The 21,968-nt window shown below is 37.3% G+C and overlaps 1 protein-coding gene across 2 annotated transcripts in view; it reads right to left on the bottom strand.

Annotated features, from left to right (window-relative positions):
• LOC125235359 (nucleolar protein dao-5-like) overlaps window positions 1-21,968 on the bottom strand; it is a 431,115-nt gene that overhangs the window by 306,413 nt on the left and 102,734 nt on the right. For both annotated transcript variants that reach the window (XM_048141902.1, XM_048141903.1), the window contains exons 2-3: window positions 3,573-6,335; window positions 1,722-1,821 (exon numbers count right to left, since the gene is read on the bottom strand). In XM_048141902.1, the coding sequence (XP_047997859.1) occupies window positions 1,722-1,821; window positions 3,573-6,275 (2,803 nt within the window). In that variant the 5' untranslated portion in view covers window positions 6,276-6,335. The remainder of the gene's footprint in view (window positions 1-1,721; window positions 1,822-3,572; window positions 6,336-21,968) is intronic.

Below are 21,968 nucleotides of genomic sequence, written 5' to 3'. Positions count from 1 at the left end.
TCATTTGACGCTCTAGTCAAGTTCTCTCAAAATGAGTCTTTTGGTAATGACATAAAGCTATTAGAGAATAAACAAACCCTTAATCGACGATCAAATATTCTCTCACTCGATCCCTTCCTTGATACTCAAGGTATCCTTAGAGTTGGTGGCCGCTTGGCAGGTGCTTCGGTGTACACCTTCGATAAAAAGCACCCTATAATTTTGCACGCGAACCACCACTTTACTAAGCTGCTCTTTCAACAAGAGCATCAGCTATTATTTCACGCTCCGCCACAGTTATTGCTAGGTGCCATAAAGGATCGTATATGGCCTATAGGCGGAAGAAACTTAGCTAGGCGTACTTATCACATTTGCTTCATTTGTAGGCGTTTTAGAGGTAAGACTCTTACCAATAAAATGGGCAATCTACCCGCTGAGAGAGTTACTCCCGACTACCCATTTTACACAACTGGCACTGACTTTGCTGGTCCATTCTTAATTACAGATCGTAAAGGCCGAGGATGCAGGATAACCAAGGCATATCTTTGTATTTTCATTTGCTTCCGTTATAAGTGCATCCATCTTGAAGCAGTGAGTCAACTTTCAAAAGACGCGTTCACTCTATGCCTCCAAAGGTTTATTTCCCGTCGCGGCAAACCTAAACAAATCTTCTGCGACAATGGTAGAAATTTCGTTGCAACCGCTAGAGAAATCAACGAATTTCTAAAACTTAATACGGATGGTATTGTCGATTTTGCGGCCGATAAGGGCATTGAATTTCGCTTCTCTCCAGCATACGCTCCTAACTTCGGTGGGCTGTGGGAGGCCGGTGTTAAATCGGCTAAATTTCATTTGAACAGGGTTTTAGGCAACGCCCACCTAACGTTCGAAGAACTATCTTCCTTATTCAGTCAGATCGAAGCCATCCTTAACAGCCGTCCCCTTTGTCCTTTGAGCTCATCACCCCAAGATTTCGCTCCTCTCACCCCGGGACACTTTTTGATAGGTAGGCCACTCACCGCGTTACCTTCGCCGTGCCTACTAGACTCCAACACAAATCGCCTCGACAGATTCCAGCGTCTCGAACAGATGCGGCAACATTTTTGGAAACGCTGGAGCTCTGAATACGTCCCTGAACTGCAGCAGCGCACGAAGTGGAAGCTCAGGTGTAGGGACCTCAAACCAGACGACCTTGTCCTGCTAAAGGAAGATCTCACGCCTCCACTCAACTGGCGTCTCGGCAGGATTGCACGAATCTTCCCAGGCACTGATGGCATCCCTCGAGTCGCCATAGGAAGGAATCAGTATTAGGTACAGAATCTTCAGAGTTCAGACGGAATTCAGATTACCCATATTCGTACTTGCTTTACAGGCAAATACTAGCGTACACATCAGAACGAAATCTGAGATGCGCTCGACCGCCTGATGTATTATATAGTTTATATAAATAATGAATCTACGAGTAAAATTAAAGGTAAATACTTAAATCAAATATGGAGAGTGAAGACCACGGACTAGCAAGCGCAGCGTAGGACGTCCACCTACAAGATGGACAGACGATCTTATAAATGTCGCTGGAAGACACGAGAAGCAGGTCGCTTTCAAGTTCCAACCGGTATACATGGAGGTCCAAAGGGGAGGCCTACGTTCAGCAGCGGACGTCCTAGGGCTAAAATGATGCGCGGCATGAGGTCGCCGATTGTATGTTGTATGTATTTTGTGCAATAAAGAATGAATGTTACCTGGATGCGGATGAGTGTGTACGTGCTCGGCCGGGGGTTGCATGGACGACAGGGCTGAGAGGGGCGTGTAGCGGGCCCCATCTTCGCGGGAACAGCCCTCCTGAAATAAAATACTGCATCAGAAAGGTATTTTCAAAACCATTAAAAGGCTGAAAAGGAATGTTTAATCCTTTCCGCTCCGCTAACGCTACGCTCTCAAACCAAAACGCGCATGTGTGGCCGAGCTTCTAATGTTATATGGTCATCTTTTTATCTCTCAAGTACTTACAAGCTTGTCATAACGGTACAGGTATGTTGATAAGGCATAAAAAAAACCACCATGCTATTACAGCAGAGCATTTTAAACATAACCATGTATTACCTGTTGCGTCCTACCCATACAAATTCAATAACTGAAGCAAATAAGTAAACTCAAGCGAAAATTTAAGCCAACATTACAAGAGAACATTATTACATTTTATTTAGTTTGCTTTAAAATCGAAAAACATTGAGTTCTTTTGCGTTTACATTTTGTCTGTAAAGTAAATTTTCCTTGGATGATTATGCCGCTATGCTCCGCGCCGCATGTTAAAATGAAACAAACAAAATAACTTTTTCATTCGACCTGTGAGATGAGATAACACTAAATATATGCATCAAAAATTCAAGTAACATCCAAAATGAACTTTTATATCTTTCATTTTACCAAAGTAACATCAAAGCAGGTATAAAAACGCAGATTACTCTTTTTATTTTTATTTATAGGAAATGATTTGAAAAGAACCTACGTTTAAAAAAGGTTCTCTAAGCAGATACCTACATCACATACAAATAAGAGTAACAATCTTTCTACAAACAGTTGAGTAAACAGTTAACAGAATTGTTACACTGACTTTTTCCTTCCCAAGCATGTTATGTGCCTCAAGAATTTTCTCATCGTCCCACCGCAAACGGAAGTAGGAGTAAAACGTAAATCGTTGTGTAATGTGGCAGTTAAGACGGAACGCCGTATTTTGCCCCGAGCGGCTAAAAGCGTCAATGTTAAGATTGTTAAGCAGCTATTTTCCACAACTTCATCCGCTTGGCAATTGTTTCCGTCGAGCACTTTTCGTTAATCCAATGGATAATAGTATATTACAATTATTATAACAATTTTGCTGTGCTTTGCTTTCATTTGTTTGACATTTTTAGCCTTCATTCACGGCTTTTTTTTTTTCGTTTTGTGTACAGAATTAGACTCGATTGTTGTTGTAGTAAAGAAATAGGAAAAAAAAGGTACGTGGGACTTGACTCGACATGGCAATTAGTTCATTTACACGCGTTAGGTCGTCTAAAAGTACCTATCACTAATGAAGGATTAATTAAAGCGCTCGGATTGAAAATTAATTGCAAAGCGGCAGTTAACTAAGAAGCTAAATTGATATTTATCAGGATCCCTGACGCTCTTGAGTGTAAACATTCCGTTAATAAGGTTTAACGCGTCGAACGATATAATCTGCGTCAAGGGTAGAAAGACGGTTACTCCTTTCACGCGTAAATCTCACTTCAATTGATTACTTCTTTCCACTCAAAATTCATCGTTTACAGAATACACAAAAGGTTTACTTTCCTGCGTATCTTTAGGTAGGTAAGCCATGATGGATAATGTGTATAGGGATGAGGTCCCGAGGCGTGTTTACATAGAACTTACTTCATTACCGGGTATTAATGAGAGTCGAAGCGCCCGCGGGCGAGCTATCCTTATTTACATGCTCCGATTCGCCGACTTTTAGCCGATAGTTGGTCTTTATTTGCATTTTGTTGGCAAGCCAAGACCAACTATCCCCGCGGGTTGGCAGTTTAGTGAAAGTTTTAACTCTGTATTTCGCTTACCTTGTCGCAATTTGCAGTTGCCGTTGTCTGGGTGTGACTGGTTGAGGATATACGATATTGCATCCCAGAAACGGTACAAAAGCCTTCGTGGTGGTGTGTCGAATAAACTCCGGTGATTGTGACGTCAGTATCTTGGTTTACAATCACTTCGACTTTTTGCTTCCTATCCTTGGTTGTTGTATCGTCTTTTTCCTTTTTAGGTTCTTCGTTTTTTGCTTCCGACTTAACGCCGGAACTTACCCCGTTTTTTGGCTTCTGAGAAAAAGACTCATCGCTACACGAATCGGACGTCGTATCGTCCTTGCTAGATTTAGGTGATCGTTTTTCGTAACTGGCTGCCAGTATAGCGGTGGCATTTAGACTCGCCATTCTTTTTTGGACAACCATATCTTTTAGGTCCATCACGACTTCGTTTCGATTTCGTTTCTTCTTTACAGGTACCCCAGCAGTTTTCTTCATTTTGGCCGGAGGTTTTTCTGTATCAGATTTACTTGACGAAGCTTTAGGAGTAGTTTTCTTTTTGTCAACATTGACAGTTTTCTTTTTAGATTCTAGTTCACTATCTTCGCTGGATGAGGTTGACGATTTGGGATCCCAATATTTTCCAGCGCTTCTTATTCCGGGCACTCCTCGCAAAGATCGTTGGACTGGAGGGTTATCATCTGAGCTTTCTGAACTATCTTCCTTTTTATTACTGTCTTTCTTATTATCGTAGTCGGATTCAGATGTAGTCTCTGTCTGGTTCATCTCTTTTGGTTTCGAATCTTTCCTCTTGACTGTTGTGGCTTTTGACGTACTAGGTAACACAGGCCTATCAATTGTTCTCATAAGACCCAACTCCATATGAGTTCTGCTTTCATTTTCGTAGAGACAGTGCACTTTGGCAATGGCGTTAAGTGAAGCCATTCTGTGCTTTTTAGGCCCCGACCACATAGATAGTAGTTTTAGTCTCCTTTTACTTGGTTTTTCTCCTCCAAGTAAAATAGAATCATCTTTTAGATCAATAAGCGAATCTTTCGAAAGTTCTTTTAATTCCTTGGAAGTATGTTTTTTGGCTCCGTCAGTGATGCGTTTATATTTCTTAGCTTTATTTTTCTTGTTTTTAGGTGAGTCCGAGCCCGAAGACTCTTTCGAGTCATGATCATCATTTGATTCGCTATTGCTTTCATCTGATGATGTATAATGGAATGATTTAGTGTTAAGAGAAAATTTAGATGTATCTATATCTTCATCGGATAGGCTACTTTTCTTGTTAGATTTTTTCAATTTAGAAGTGGCCTTCTTAGTTGGTGGGGATATTTTAGGAGGTTTTTCTTTGTCACCCTTATTTATTACAGGCTCATGGTCAAGAAATTTGATTGGACTGAATGGTTTTCCTGTAATACTCGATTTACGTGCCACCATTTTATAAGACTTACTGATTATTGGTTTTTCTTCAATTTCTTTGTCAGTACTCTCAACTACAGTTACCGATAGACTTGATGTAGCGTCATTTTGAACTGAATTTAGTTCTTCATTACCTTTCTTGGCTTTCAACTGTTTGACAACTTCTTCAATAGGGCGATGAGGCGAGTATTTCTTTTTCTCCACTTCTTTTTTGTCAATAATAGTGCCTTTAACTCTAGCGATTGGACGCACTCGGCCTACATTTTTATTTACAGGAGTACGGAACCCTGACAAGATACTTTTCGGAGAATCTACTTTTTCGGTAAAAGTATAGACATCAATTTCTGGACCCGGCGATACCAAAGTATTTAAAACGCTCTTTTCCTTAGTGTTTTCATCTGTCTTTGTTTCACACTTCATTGACAGAAATCTTTCAGAAACACTAAGGTTGCCTTTAGAGTTTTTGCAATATTTTACGTCTATGTCAACCGTTCGTGGTGGTCGACTTGATGTGAAAAATTTAGGGGGTCTTTCAATTTCAACTTTAGGTGATGTTTCAGTCGAGTTCAATACAGAAGAGTTGGGAGAAGTAACTGTTAAACCACTATTATTGGAATATTCTTTTTCGTCTGGTTTTTCATTGAGCTTTTCACTTTCATTTTTTGAGTCAGGAATCGTCTCCTGATTGTTATCGCCACATTCTTTAGTGTTATTATCTTGAGTGGGAATTTCGTCCTTTTTATCATTTTTATCAGATCCCTCAAGTTTAGTTGCAGGTGAAGTTTTCTTTTTTTGTATTGCACTAGATTTCCTTAAAAGGACTTTAGCTTTAGAAACTTTAGATGTTAGCTTCTTGGGTAAAGAAGAATTAATTTTGTACTTGATATTATCATTGTCGTCTCCCTCCGTTGCCTTTGCCGATTTAGCTTTAGGTCCTTTGGGTTTTTTGGGACATTTTTTCGCTAAAATTTTCTTTATATTTGCTGCCCCTTTTGGCGAATCCTTTTTCTCCTTGGGATCCTTTCTGGTCTTTTTGGTAGGCGACTCACTACGCGATGAACCAGTCTTTGATGTTCCTGCTTTTGAAGAATCGGGGCTATCGCTTTTTTCTGAATTAGAAGATTCATCCTCATCTTTTTGATGGATAGATTCTTCTAATGTCTTTTTAGCGTTTCTCGATATGGTTTTATTTGCCAAATTCTTTCCTTTCTTAGATATCACAAGTTTTTTCTTGACTTGTTTAGTATTGGAGCGCGCCTTGAAAGCTGTTTTGCTTACAACCCCCTTCTTCAACGTTTTTGATGCCTGTGACCGCATTGTCCGATGGGGTCAGATAAATTTTGTCGTCATTGACGGCCCGATGATGAAGATCACATCCTGAAACAAAAGAAAACCCAGATAAGTAAGACATAAAAATATTACGGTTACAAACTAAATTATACACGAAGTTTCAATTTCGATAGTATTATTCCACACCCGCTGGGTTGGAGAAATATATTCCATTAACTGAGCGTCGATCAAAGGCTGCAATAGTCATTAGGGTGAAAAAAGCCTTTTGTGTTCCGATTTGCCCCACGACAGATGTTTGGAGGTACCAAAGGTGTTCTTGATGCCGTGGCTACGAAAGCGTGAATAGCATTTCTGTTAAATGCCGCCGTATCCTCATAAAAAAGTGAGCATAATTTTATACCAAGGTAATGAAAATGGCATAGCCACTTAAAATTAGAAGGTAATACGCATTTGTAAAATAAAGATGATTAGATTAGATTAGATTTCTTTATTTCATGATAAAAATTACACTATAAATTTGCTACATGTCAAAATTATGTTTATCTTCTCATCATGATCGTCAAAAATTACATAATAAATTCCAAATAAAAATAATTGTGTCTCCCAAATGAGGATCGTCATTTACAAAGAAAGAAAATACACATGCCAAGCTAAATAAAATTAAGTTACAATATCATGAAATTATCACGAAGCAAGAAAATATTATATAACAGAGAAATATAGGTATAATTATATCATCGGTCATTAAAAATTCAAATCCATGTACTCATTTACAGAGTACATGGGGTTATCTAACAAAAGGTTTCTCAATTTGCGCTTAAATGCTTCGTCACATGGCTCATTTCTCAGATCGGCGGGTAAGTGCTCATAGTAAGTAGGGCCGATGACTCGAGGGTTCTTTCTTGAAAGTGCCATGCGACGGGGGACTGTTCTCAGACGGCCTGTAGATCGAAGCTGTTTGCCCGGAAAGTCTATGCGTGCAAATTGGGATATATTATGTCTAACATACAGCAGTACGTCGAACAGATATTGTGAGTAGTGCGTCATTATACGTTGAGAACCGAAGAGCTCTCTACAAGGGTACCTGTAGGTATATTTTAATTTTAATTTTATTCAAATAATATAATTATTCCTTTTAAACATAGTATTGATGAAACCATATCTTATAATGCAGTGACATGTAAATAGAGGTATAATGCTATACGATAAATAATAATAGTCAATTATTTATATTATGTGAAATTAACTAATAATATTATGTTATGTATATATGTATGCGTGAATGCATTTATGTATGTACCTATTAATACTTATATGTATATATTTATGGTATTTTATGTTTACTCTTGATGTATGTATAAATACAAAATTATTTAAATTGTAAATGTATTGTAATATACAGCTGCCCAGCTGTACTGCTTAGTGTCTATGTAATTTTCCTATTTCTTAAATTATTTCTTGTATTTTCAAAATATCTATTCTTAAATTTCCTGCTACCCTAAGGTTGTCTGGTAGAGATCGCTTAGAGCGATAAAACTGCATGTTGCTACCTTTATGTTTAATGTAATTCTGTTATTTGTAAATCTGTTATCTTGGTGGTGCAATAAAGAATATTTATTTACTTACTTATGTGCAATAATATGTTAAATGTAATCAATTATTTATTCGCAATAAGAGAAATAAAATAAATCATAAAAACACGGCAATGAACAAGTAAAAGAAGTAAAGATTAAAAACTCTGAATTGACTAATCATAACATAACATACGCAATAATGCAATAAATAACGCTAACAGGCGCTTGCATGAAAAAAAAAGATAAATGGGCTCCGCGCGAAATAATTCTTCTAAAAACAAACATCTGCCAATAAACATGTGCGCACGATCATATCAAAGAGTTCACCACACACGAACGACCGTTTTTGTGCGTCGGACAGACAGACTACATACTAATTCGACAAGGGTGTATCTGCCAACAAAATCTGAACATCCTTACGCCCTTGTCGACTACACGGAAAAATTATACCTGCCACGCGCCTCGCTGCAGTCATTAGGTAGGTACAAAAAAAGATGTATCTTATCATGTGCCACGTGCTTACAAATTTAGGATCATTAGACGCAAGTAATTTACTGTACCAGTCAGCATTTCTGCGCTTTCTGCTTGTTAACTAAAACTAATTTTTTTTTTGATATCGTTAATTTTTATCTCTTTGGTTTTGCTGTTTATTTTTATAGGCCACGGATACAATTCTGCTGAATCCTACTACTTACATATTACAATGGTAAAAAACAAGTTGAATACTGTGTTGCCAAAATAATGTATTGTTTTAAAGATTTCAGTTTGCAAAACCTATCGTCCTCATCTGATGTATTTTCAAGTATATAAATAGTACACAAAACAGGATTCAAAACTGAGTATCGTTTTTTATTTATTTAGCCTATAATGGTGTTGGTGTCCCACTGCTGGGCAAAGGCCTCTCCCCTTAACCTCCATGACTCCCGGCTTAGTGTCTCTTCCGGCAAGTTAGTGAGGAAGGTGTCTAGGTCATCCCTCAATCTCCTTCTGGATCTGCCTCGTCTGCGCTCTATTTGTGGCATCCACTTGGAAGCTACATTAGCCCATCTGTTGGAAGAGGATGCATGCGGCAGACGTGACCAGCCCAAATAATATTCTGTTTCTAGATATTTCTTCTCTTTCTCATCACAACTAACCAGCCGGCAAATATGGCCTGAGCATTTCTTATTTTTTTCCAATGTTTTATTTTTATTTTTTTAGGGAATTTTAGGTCAATTGTACTCAGAATCACGAGTATTTCAATCTCACTGGGAGACAAAAAGTGTCCCAGAATTTCCATACATTTTTGTTACCTTCCTGTTTTGTTTTGTTTCGCACGTGCGAAAAGGAAATTCGTAACTCGTGTCGATTTAAAACACTCCCTTCGGTCGTGTTTTAATTTATCGCCACTCGTTTCGAACTTCCTTTTTTTTGCACTTGTATCGAAATGTACTATTATAAGATGAAGATGTCCAGATCGGAACAAAACAGTAGGCCATAAAAAAGCAATATCCAGTTTGGATACGGACTCGCGATGCCCGAACTATTCCAATAAAAGTTTAAAATGTTTCCCCGGCCTTTTCACGGATGTTTAATATTTGTTTATTTACCACAGTTGCCTTTAACTTTTTTTCATCACACCAACTGTTAAAGGTTTTCTTTGCTATTCGAAAACAGATAGCAAAATTGCATTTTATCCACAAGAGTGCAAAGTATGTAATTTCATACAAAATTTAACTTGATGTCTTAAGCTGGCTGGTAGAATTTACCTATAAATGATGATTTTGAATCCTAAATGTTGAATAAATTCATGGACTTGATTTAATTTGATGTTTTATAGTTAGTTTAGTACTTTGTTCGTGTTGGTGTGGTGAAAATTTTTGTGTTTCACTCGGTGGCAAAGTTTGTTTAACCTTCGTGCTTTGAAACCCTCGCAACGCTCAAGATTACACTTTTTGAACCACTCGCTACGCTCGCGGTTCAATATTGGAATCTTTCGCTTGCTCGGGTATCAATATTGGCACGTGCGGTTAAACAACTACTTTGCCCCCTTGTAAAACAAATATTATATTGTCAGTCGTGTAACGGTTGTTTAAAAAATTTCAAACTGATATAATATAATAAAAGCAATTAAATAAGAATTAATCCAGTTTGCAACTCATTTGTGGATAATAATAACAATAGGGTATAGAATGGAGGAAGCAAGGGTAGCAGAGTAGGTACCTAGTATACATAAATCAAAACGATATCTCAAACGTATTTCATATATGTACCTACAAAACAGATTTCATACACAGTAAATACCATACTAATATTATAAATGGGAAAGTGTGCGTGTCTGTTTGTTTGTCCGTCTTTCATGGCAAAACCGAGCGACAAATTGACGTGATTTTTTAAGTGGAGATAGTTGAAGGGATGGATAGTGACATAGGCTACTTTTTGTTTCTATCTAACGCGAGCGAAGATTTATGTTGACTGTATTCTTAACAATAACAAAGCATTTCTACTTTTTGTCTCTTTCTAACGCGAGCGAATCCACGGGCAAAAGCTAGTTACCTATATTCCTATTTGTCCCATTAGTTGAGGTTGTGGACAAATGGGTATGAATATTCTTACTTTTTTTGCCAGAAACTATAAATAAATTCAAAGAGATTTTATTTCCTTTTACTTTGTTACTTGCATATCATTTCAAGGCTACTCATCATCCTCCTCCATCCGGCTCATGGGTGCCTGGGGTCCGCTTTTGACAACTCACCTAGTTACCTAGTTTAGTTATTTTTTAATAAACTAAGTTTCAGGGTTGACAATATGGGTTTACTGTTCCAATATTTATTTTATTTGCAAATTAATATTGTTGAAACCATCTCAACTATTTGCATATCAAAGTCCGTTTGAATTATTAGATTCATTAGGCATGTAGCAAGTTTATACGGTAGCAGTAATTTGCTCAAAATATGGACATTGCATCGGACTGCGCTCCGCTTGAATTCGGCCTCTCTTTAATTAAATACAGCTGATTCAATTTTACTCAAGCGAAAATTAATTCAAAGTTATGCGTCGAAAATAACACTCGACGACGATAATAATTGTAGCTGCTGTATTGTAAATAACACCATAAATTACTTAACGAAAGGTTAAAGCCTCCGCCACACATAAAGCGTTTTGATAGCGTAGCGTTAGCTGAGCACAATGATAGCGGTGCGCCGGCCGGCGGAACGCTGGCGTTCCGCTCGCATTCCGCGCGCATTCCGCTCGCAATCCACGCGCATTCCGCTCGCAACGCAATCCGCGCTCGTTAGTTCCCGCTGGCGTCCGCTGGGCGCAACGACAGCGTTCGTCCGGCGCACCGCTATCGTTGCGCTCCGCTAACGTTCCGCTACCGCTCCGCCTACGCTATCAAAACGCGCATGTGTGGCCGAGCTTTAAATGAAAGAAGATTACAGCGAGCAAAAAACGGAAGCAAGTTTTACTTTTAGTTTCGAGATTAAAATTTAACGCGGCGACATTTTCACGATTAATAAGTAGTTGTTTGTTTACAAGGGCGCAAAGTTGTTGTTTAACTGCATGTGTCAATATTGATATCGAGCGTAGGTAGGTAGTGGTTCAGAATGTGGAATCTTGAGCGTTGCGATGGTTTCAAGTCACGTAGGTTAAACAAAATGTTGCCACCAAGTGAAACACAAAATATTTCACCACACCAACACAAGGAAAATTTATTGTATAAACCATCAACCTAGATCAAATCCATCATACTGTTTTTATACTTTAAAAATCATCATTTAACCCTTAGAGTCGCAACATTTTTTTTTAATGTAAAGCAGTTTTTAAATGTTTTTTTAGATTTATTATAGTGACAAAGTAAGTGTAAAAAATCAAAAAAAATCTATAACTTGTAAATACCTAAATAATCTACGTATAGAATAATATACGTTGTCAACAACTCAACAAAAAACGATCCTGGGTATATGTATACTATTCTAAGCAATACTATACTTCCTATGCAATGCGATGGTAAGTAACAAAGCAGTTTCTTGTCTTCACGTAGCACAAATGCACATCACATTTCGTGCATTTTCTACTTGCCTGACCGTTCATAACGGATTTTTTCAGGCGGTCATTTTGTTTCTTTATATTAGCCAGTTTATAAGTGACGTCGTCTCAGAAGCCATGCGTTATTGATACACGTAACTATATCAATAATTTGAGAAAAAATATTTAAGGTTGTACTTAAATATTTTTTCTCAAATTATTGATAACGCATGGAAATTAATTTCGGTATTATACAATGCTATCAGCTTAGCTGTGAGATCCACCCCTCCCGTGGCGATTGTAATGAATGACGAACAGATTGTCCTTTAGTACCGTTTCGTGACTAAAACTTGGTAACCGGGAAACGGGAAAAAAATCCCACTTCGTAACTGGCTTCAAATTAGGACTTTCCCGTTACCGATTTGTAACCACGTTTGGTAACCAGCTTCGAAACGGGAAAAAGCATCCCGTGTTGAAACTGGTTACAAAATGAGCCTAAATCATTACCGATTCTTATAGCCATGGTTGGTAACCAGCTTCCAAACGGGAAAAAAATGGTTACAAAATGAGACTTTTTTACCGTCATGAATACCTACATGATTTATTCAAATAATGCTGACATTGTGTAATTTTTTAGGGTTTCGTAGTCAACTAGGTTGACTATAGGAACCCTTATAGTTCGCTCTGTTCGTCTGTCCGTATCTACACCGTCTTAGCTTTTATTTGGTAGAAATTCCGATCAGTACCTAACTCGGGCCCAATACGTAACCAGCTACAAATAGGGAATTCTATATTCCCGTTCTGTAGCCAGTTAAAAAACTTAGTAACCAAACGGTACCACGCTGGCCCAGTTCGTAACCGGCTACAAACCGGGAATCTTGATTCCCATTTTGTAGCCTACGCGAATAGGCAAATTCCCATAAAATGATGGGCTTTTTGTATTGAGGCCATTAAAATGCAGTTTTTCCAGGATTTGTAATTAAACATAGGTATTAATAAGTCTATAATAACACTATAAACAGTTTTAAAGTTATTTAGAGTGGTAGTCGCAACGTATAGTATGCCATACGGAACAAATCAGACTTCATTCACAGGAGTGTTGGCAACGTATAGTATACTAAACCGTGTTGGAAATATGAGAATAAAACGTAGCTACAATATATCCGACACAAAAATATTGCATTGAAAGATAGGTTATTATCATTCCAATAAAGGGCAGGGCACTGCTTTCTTTGGTTGAATTCTAAGAAATTTTATTAAATTATGTTAATTTACCTTATGACTCCGCAAAGATTTTCTCATGGTCGCACAATTCGTCCAATTGTGTTATTATCGAGCACTTATACACGTCAAGGTATTTTAATGCAAATTCTACCCACCTTTATAAATTGTACTACAAAAGTCATTCCTCTTTAAACATTGGCGCAGTACCCTTTTTATTTTTTTATTTGTTTTGTATAGCATGATATACAAAGTGACTCTAAGGGACGTCAATTATGCTTTGGGCATAAAGTTAAAATTCGTTTGAAGCTTTGCACTCTTGTCGATAAAATGCAACATTGTCATTCGTTTCGAAGTATCAAGAGAGCTTATACCAGTTGGTGTGCTAAAAAAAAATAGTTGCCTCGAAAGCTGGAGAGTAATGTACAATAATGATTTCTGTGCACTTCTAAATAATGAAACGATGAGACGGGCTTTTGCCGAGTTAATCTAATAAAGGAATAAGCAAGCTGTTATTGTTTGGACCTTTATTGCGGGCCGGCCGGAGCGAACTGCCGGCGGCGGCGTCGCGTCAGTGCCGCCGAGCTTCTGTTTATTGTTTAGTTTTTTGCTAGGTTGGATACGTAGTTGAGAATAATGAGGTTAACTGACTACCCACTAAAGAGATAGTACAATAATTCCTTTATTTACCTACCTAATAAACAAAATTTAAATTTTGTGACCCAACATGAGGAATCCAAAAAAAATACGATTATTGATATAAGTACACTGCGATGAAAATTTAATGAAATGCCCTGGATTTATTTCTATGAAAATGACATGATGAAAATTTAATGAATTTTGCGTAAACACTTACTGGATTTGGCCCGATTTCGAATCACAAAATCACGGGTAGACATCGCGAAACGTTTTGTTCTTAGCAAAATAAACAATATAGTATTTTACTATGTCTTAAAAAATCCATGCATTCCTATTCTTACCTACCCATTTAGTTACCCCACACAAATTTAAAGTACCTTCATATTCTGTCAAAGAATCCATCCATATTTATTTCGTCTTTCAAAATGGAGCATCAAACCCCGATAGCCCTTTAATAGTGTGCGAGATGATTTACAATGTCATCAGCATACTGAGGCGCTCAGAATACATTTTCGCGCCTTCGCGGAGATTGCGCGGGGGGCCGAGGGCGCGGGGCGGGGCTATCGATCCGCCGAGCGAGCCTCAGACCTCAGATTCACTTTTGCGCCACTTGCACGTCAATTACGGTAATTCCGATAAGAACTGCCAAGTGCCGGTCTGCTGGTGAACTAATGTTGGTAAAATAAATTTTAGCGTTTATCGATTTGAGGCGTGCTTGCTAAAAGTGTTTTAGCAGTTATGTTTTTTTTTATTGGAGACTTTTATGTATTTATTTATTTTATTTATATATTATTTACCCATTGTCTTTATGGTAACTTGTTGTACAAATTGCGGAATTTGTTACCCTCTTCAAGTTTTTTCTCTCATTTACTCAAAGGTTAATTGGAAGAGATGCCTAAAAGGGATAAGTTCGCCTTTGTACTTCACATCTCAATGTATGCTATCTTTTAATGTGTTTTTTTACAATAAAGAGTTACTGCCTAATACTAAATACTACCTTTTGCTAGCTGGGTATCTTTTGTTATTAAGTTGAATATTAAGAATGTAAGTGTTTATTTTAACGTTACAATGTTATATTGTATTCACAATATAACATTGCATAAAAAGTAAGTGTTTATTTTTTTACCAAATGTTATGTTATGAATCCTTTATTCATATAATTTCATATTTTCGTATTGTCCGCCCTTTACGATTTTGCATTCAATAATAAAACGATTTAAAATTCTACTAAAAAAAAACATTATTGTCCGTCCTTTTTCAGCAACTCTTTGAAAACTGAAAAAAATCGATCCCCAGCAACTCTGAAAACTGAAAAATGTACATAAGTAGTACTTATTAATAAAACTCGGTGTCAATACGACGTACTTATACGTACTTAATAAGTACGTATAAGTACGGTCAACCAATTAGAATCCTAGGTCACTCTAGAACCCTATCGTATTGACACCGAGTTTTATTTTCTATAGAAATCAATTTGACTTTTACTGTGAAAAAGTTCTACAGTGACCTAGGATTCAGATTTACTGTGCCTACCTGCCGGGCGCCGGCCTAGCCGAATTGACAATTTATTTATTTATTTATTAATAACAATATATTTACACGGCATCACGGACAAGCAATACACCGAGAAATAAAATATATACATTTTCGCTGTACACAAAATACAAATTTTATAACAAAACAAAAATTAAACAAAAATACTAGACAACCTGTCATCCATTGACTCACAAAACCTTAAAACATTCATAACACACATTCGCCCATCTCCACGCAAACAAGTCGCATTCAGGTGCGGATGTCAGAAGCGTATTGAGCAATGTGCCGCACGACAGAGCGGCGAATTCTTATGCGACACCGTGCGCGTCGCTACGTGGCGCTGGAAACGCAGTCTGACTCTATCTACACTACAGGTGCAAAGGAAAGATAGGGAGAGATACGTTTACGATAAATAAGGGATTTTAGCGTTGTCCAGGTAACCCTGTTACGTAGTGATAATTGGATGAGAATTAGCCCGTGCCCGTGCGGCTAACTGACTTATGTCCGAGAAAATTCGGATCCGGATAATCTAATTTATAATATACACGGGATTTTTTTGGAGTTTGCTATGTCTGAACTTTCAAATAAAAAATCTCAGACTCAACTCTGCTTGATTCTTATTTAAAAGAAGATTCGGAGAATAGCGAGATATAAGTACGAAGAAGATGATCGTACAGTGAGCTGCAAAATTGCATGGAGAAATTATGAATGAATTCATTCATAAATTCGCCATGCACTTTTGCAGGTGATAGTACATTATGCGCCGCGATTAGTGTTTTCATATGGTTTTGTTTTAGAGGAAATGCATTTTGCTAAGAGCTAGCTGTCTAAAATGTCCACCGTGTTCTTCAGAATGGCAAACACATTTGTCAAATCTAACCTTTTACTAAATATGTATATGGCATTAAGAATCACGTCGTCGTGAAAGAAACGATCTATCCATACTTCCATACTAATACATATTATAAATGGGAAAGTGTGTGTGTCTGTTTGTTTGTCCTTCTTTCACGGCAAAACCGAGCGACGAATTGACGTGGTTTTTTAAGTGGAGATAGTTAAAGGGATGGATAGTGACATAGGCTACTTTTTGTCTCTTTCTAATGTGAGCGAAGCCGCGGGCAAAAGCTAGTAAATTAATAAAGAATCAATTATGTTGACTGTATTCCTAACAATAACAAAGCATTTCTGCATTTTACCACTCACCCTATTATATCTTTTGCAATGCCAAAAATCACAACTTTAAGAGCGGCCACTATAAATCTCTTCGGTCTGAAACTTTTAATTATGTAAATTACTTAATTGAAAGCCGAGGAGTGGGTATCGCTACCGTTTATATTGTCACCGATAATTTTCCTTACTGTCGGCCTGTTCATTCGTTATGTTATTACTGATTGACGTGTACTGATGAATCCGGCGATTATTAACATTGTTGGAACTATTACTTAATTCAAGTCGGTTAGTAATGCAAGGATGCTACTTATTCATGTTTCTTCTTTGGCTACGTCAATTATGATATGAATATAAAAGTAAAAAATATAACACAAATTAAAAACAATAAAAAATTATACAGCGCAAGGCCCAAACTGCCGGTGGTCAGGACTGAAGGGAGAGGAACCGCGGGACTATCAGCGCCGTGTCAAAAGATCAAAGCGTATGGAAAGGAGCCCCCCTTTCAACTTGGGAATTTTAGTTAAATATACAAGTGTTAAAAAATGTCCATTAAGAACAACTCAGTCAAAAGATATTTCAAAAAAATCTTTAAAATCGAGGTTCCGCTCTCGACTCTTTCCTCCTTCAAAACTTAATCAATCGGAACGAAATTTGAGAATCTGAATAACAATGAAATAATCTATGTCGGACCGTTTAGCTTTTTTGGTTCATTGTTACCAATCTTGAGTATCACAACTTTTTTGCGCCACAATGAAAAAGGCCGTTTTTGGAAATTTTTGATTGCCTCTAGTCTTTAAAAAGCAGAATATCAAAAAAATCAAAACGCTCCGACACAGATAAAAATAATAAAAATCTGTGTTGAAAAAATCATTGCTCTATCTTCAAAAACCAGGGAGGAAATAGTCGAGAGCTTTTGTATATATGGAGAATTGACCCCTACCGTATCGTCTTAAATACCTATTCATATTCGCACACTATTGCTTCAGCGCGCTGTTAGCACTAGAAGCAGTGTTAAACGCATGTGATCATAGAATGTATGAAAAATTACTTTGCACTTTCCGCAGCGTCGTGTAATTTATCTACATTCCATTGATCGCATAAACCAATCACACGCTTTATTCGTGTGGTATCAGAAACTTCTACTGTGCCATGATAGCGTAAACGTCACAGAAACAGACATTCAATGTATGAAGAAGGTGAACATTTGCTGAATAAATAATTTGTACCACCACAATTGAAACCAATTTTTTTAAATATATTATACATATGGGCTTACTCTTGGCCAGACTAGCCAAAGGCAAAGACGTGGCCTATGATAGAGTGAGCACGCCCAGAAGATGCCTGTTTACCCTAGATTCGATGGTCATATAAGCTCGGAAATATAACCGCCGGCAAGGAATTCCACGGCAGTGCGCATAAGAAAAGAAGAAGCAAAGAGCTTCGTGCGGATTTGCGGAATATCTACCAAGTATTGATGGAAACCGGCCATGCGTTAAGAGTCCGATGGTAGAATGGGGACAGTGGAATAAGCTCGTGTAACTCTTGAGCACACTCTCCAAAGTGCAACCTGTTAAAACACCGACAGACTGGCGACTTTCTGCCGATGGGCCAAAGACTGTAGCTTAGCCGTTAGCTTCTTATCGCCAATCATCCTCCTGGCTCTGCGCTCTACTGAATCTAAATATATTTTCTCTTGACGTGACGTATTCTAGTCTAAAACGTCAAAAACTTAATGCTAGAGGCTCTGTTTCTGATAGCAAAATTTTAAACTAGTCTTATTATTTTAGTTTGTTACCACACAACCGGGCTTCGTTCCTCCCGGAAACTAATTTTGTCGGTGCCTCTCCATCGCTCCGGATCAATGTCCAACTCTTTCAGTATGCATGAGATTCGTCTTTGGAATAATCTCCCTCTTGACATAAGGCAAAGTCAGACCAAAACTGTTTAAGATCAAGATTAAGCTCTTAATGATCTCAGTTTGGCCCAAAGGTTAGCTGGTAGAGAATGATTTCTGGTATTAAGTTCGCTTTTGTAATTTTTTTTTACTGTGCAATAAAGTTTAAATAAATAAATGATTGTTTACCGAGCGTCAGATGATTCCGGTATCCCGGATTGACGCGTATTAATGAATCCGATTACAAATATCGGTAGAACGGCGATAAAATATATCGTTGTTATCGGCGATTTGACGCCGATAACGGTTACTGACGAGAAATGTTTCAACGCGGTTGTCAACGGCGGTGCTTGAGCTTTTAAATGGAGGTAAGAGAGTTTTGAGTTGTAAAAATTAAATAATATTATCATGCTTGGATCCAGGGGGCTCATGCCCACGTGACCCCCCCCCCTACTCCCTCCTGGGGTCTGGGTTGGCCTGGAATATTTATACATTGACCACGTGACCAACCTGAGTACAAAGCCGGATCCGCCCTTGAATTATATCATTAATTTGTAATATTTTAAAATGCCCTAAAAAATGATGATGTTCTATGAATTGTAAATCAATCGATTAATTTTGGCACTAGAGTATTTTATTTAAAAATATTAACCTATAAAGTAACAAATACAATTTGTGTAACGGCTTTACGTTAAAAACATCAAGCATGTGAAATATCCCTACAACATTCAATTCTACGTTTTTTAAATCCATACTAATCCATACTAATATTATAAATGGGAAAGTGTGTGTGTCTGTTTGTTTGTCCGTCTTTCACGGCAAAACGGAGTGACGAATTGACGTGATTTTTTAAGTGGAGATAGTTGAAGGGATGGAGAGTGACATAGGCTACTTTTTGTCTCTTTCTAACTCGAGCGAAGCCGCGGGTAAAAGCTAGTTATATTTATAAGTGACAAACGGGCAACGGATGGCCTGATGGTAGGTATGCTATTTAGAGACTCCCATGGACACTTGTAACAATAGAGGATTTGTAAGTATCTCAAGAAACCTTCTTATTGACTGAATAAAACTTAAAATAAAATAAGTCAAAATTTGAAGAACTAACTCATTATTGCACGACACAAAATTGTACAAATAGCGGACTGAATGCCTTAAGGCATTCTCTACCAGTCAACGATTGGATCAAACAAACACTTTAAATGACGACCGGTCTGGCTCAGTCGGTAGTGACCCTGCCTGCAAAGCCGCGGTTCTGGGTTCGAATCCCGGTAAGGGCATTTATTTGTGTGATGAGCATAAATATTTTGTTCCCGAGTCATGGATGTTTTCTATGTATATGTCGCAGTAAGATAGATAAAACCGTTATATAGTTATAACCCTAGGAATATAATTATACGTCGTAACATAGTTAAACGAAAGCGATTAATTGCTATCTTACTAGGAATATAAATATAATACGTTACTAGTTTAGTCATATAGTTATATGACTGGATTCAGTCTAGTGAAATGATTGTAGGTAGGAGTGCGACGGTGCGGCAGAGGTATAGTTATAACCCTAGGGATATAATTATATGCCGTAACATAGCTAAACAAAAGCGATTCATAACCATCTTACTAGGAATATCATTATAATACGGTAGATACTAGTTTAGTTATATAATTATATCACTGGATTAAACTTAATCTAGGGATATAATTATAATACGTCTCTAAGTGGGACTGGAACCGGAAGTCCCGGTACTTTATAGTTCTATACCAAAAAAAATCAAAAGGAACCCTTATGTCGCGACTCTGTCCATCCGTCTGTGTGTTTAGAGAGAATAAGCACATTGAATTGGAAATAATTAACAAATTCTTGCCCTAAACAATTCTTCACTGTGGTTTGTTTGTTTAACGCATATAATTATATCCCTAGGGTTATAACTATACCTCCGCCGCACCGCCACACTCCTGTCTACAATCATTTCACTAAACTGAATCCAGTCATATAATTATTTGACTAAACTAGTAACGTATTATAGTTATATTCCTAGTAAGATAGCAATAAATTGCTTTCGTTTAACTATGTTACGACATATAATTATATCCCTAGGGTTATAACTATATAACGGCTTTATCTATCTTACTGCGACATATATAAGTATAGATATGTATATCGTAGCTTAGCACCCATAGTACAAGCTTTGCTGTAAGGTGCCCTTTTCATTTATTTATTATTTATATTTATAATAGTGCAGGATTTTCAAGTCTGTAAAGTTTTTTTACCATTCAAAACTCAGCGGACGACGTATATGCAAAGCATCATAAGAGCAGTTTGAACTTAATTTTCTGATTACGGTCTGTATTGAATAAAGAAATCAAGTGTCAAAATTACAGGCCGCAAACACACCTCTGGCATTTCATGACGGTTTATTATACGCCCTCATTTTTGCTTTGATCGCGAGACTCGTCTCTTGGCAATCTTTTCCTTTTGTTGGGGCGCTGAGAACGCACTAGATATGAATAAAAGTTCTCAAAGGATCATCTCAATAGGAAACCTTAGAAAATAGTAGCTTATACTTAGTCTTTGTAAGTTAATATCAGCCATCCTGTCACGTGGAAGGCAAAGTTAGTGGTTTTTAAAAGTTACATTTTTTTTCTTTCAATTTAAGTCTAACTTATATTATATTCATGAAATAAAACTATGGAAACGGATTAAATTGCGTATACTGAATATGTTTGTAAATTCATTATACGCGATTTAATCCGTTTCCATAGTTTTATTTCATGAGTAACTATAGCGGTAACCGAAGACAATATTATTTATTTTAATACTTATACACGATATAAACAAATTCATGCAAACCTGCCTTGAACTTAGTCCATATATTATCCATTATGGATAATATATGGATAATAATTACTAAAGATAAGTTCTGGATATGGAAGTTACTATGATAGTAACTTATCTTTAGTAATTATTATTTGCAATTACATGTACTTAATTGCCTTTATAGCTAAAGTTATAGTTAAGCATATAAAAGTAATATATGTATATTATAGCTTTGGTATCCCAGTGGACTCCATAAAAGTAAATTAATTACCACATCTTCTTGCTTAGCCTTAAGGTTCATTGGTAAAGAAAACAATGCCTTTATGGCCGCCTGCCTTCTGCGCTGTTAAAATTTTGTCTTTCGATCAATAAATGTGAAGCAAATAAAAAATGGCAAGTCCAAAATAACTTAATTGCCCCAAATATATGGCGCAGCACTCTCCAATATGATATTTAGTCAACACCTGAATTTTACGGCTTTAAAATACGCCAGTTGATTGAATTAACCCAATATACGGCCGAAAAACCCGCAAAAAATAAAACCTAGTAGAGTGTTCTGTAATTTTAACCTTAATAAAACCTTCTATTTACTCGTGGAATTTGCTGTGATATATGAGTTTTATTCTTTATCAAACAAAGTCGATTTTACAAACTGGAAGGATGATACGAATTTTATACCGCCCGTGGGCAGAAAACGCGCCGTGAATGTCAAGCAGGGTACCTAGCCAACGTCTTAATCTCTTACTTTACGATTAATGCTATCGAATCGAAAGCGCGTCGCGTAGCTAGCTTCATCTTTTACGCCAGCACGGAAGAGCGATAGAGAGTGTTTACGATAACGAAATTATTGTAAGCGATTGTCGCGT

This window comes from Leguminivora glycinivorella, chromosome 17 (assembly GCF_023078275.1).
Source record: "Leguminivora glycinivorella isolate SPB_JAAS2020 chromosome 17, LegGlyc_1.1, whole genome shotgun sequence".
In the NCBI taxonomy this organism is placed as follows: domain Eukaryota; kingdom Metazoa; phylum Arthropoda; class Insecta; order Lepidoptera; family Tortricidae; genus Leguminivora; species Leguminivora glycinivorella.
Note: the sequence above shows the minus strand (reverse complement) of the source record. Positions and strands in the feature narration are given on the sequence as shown.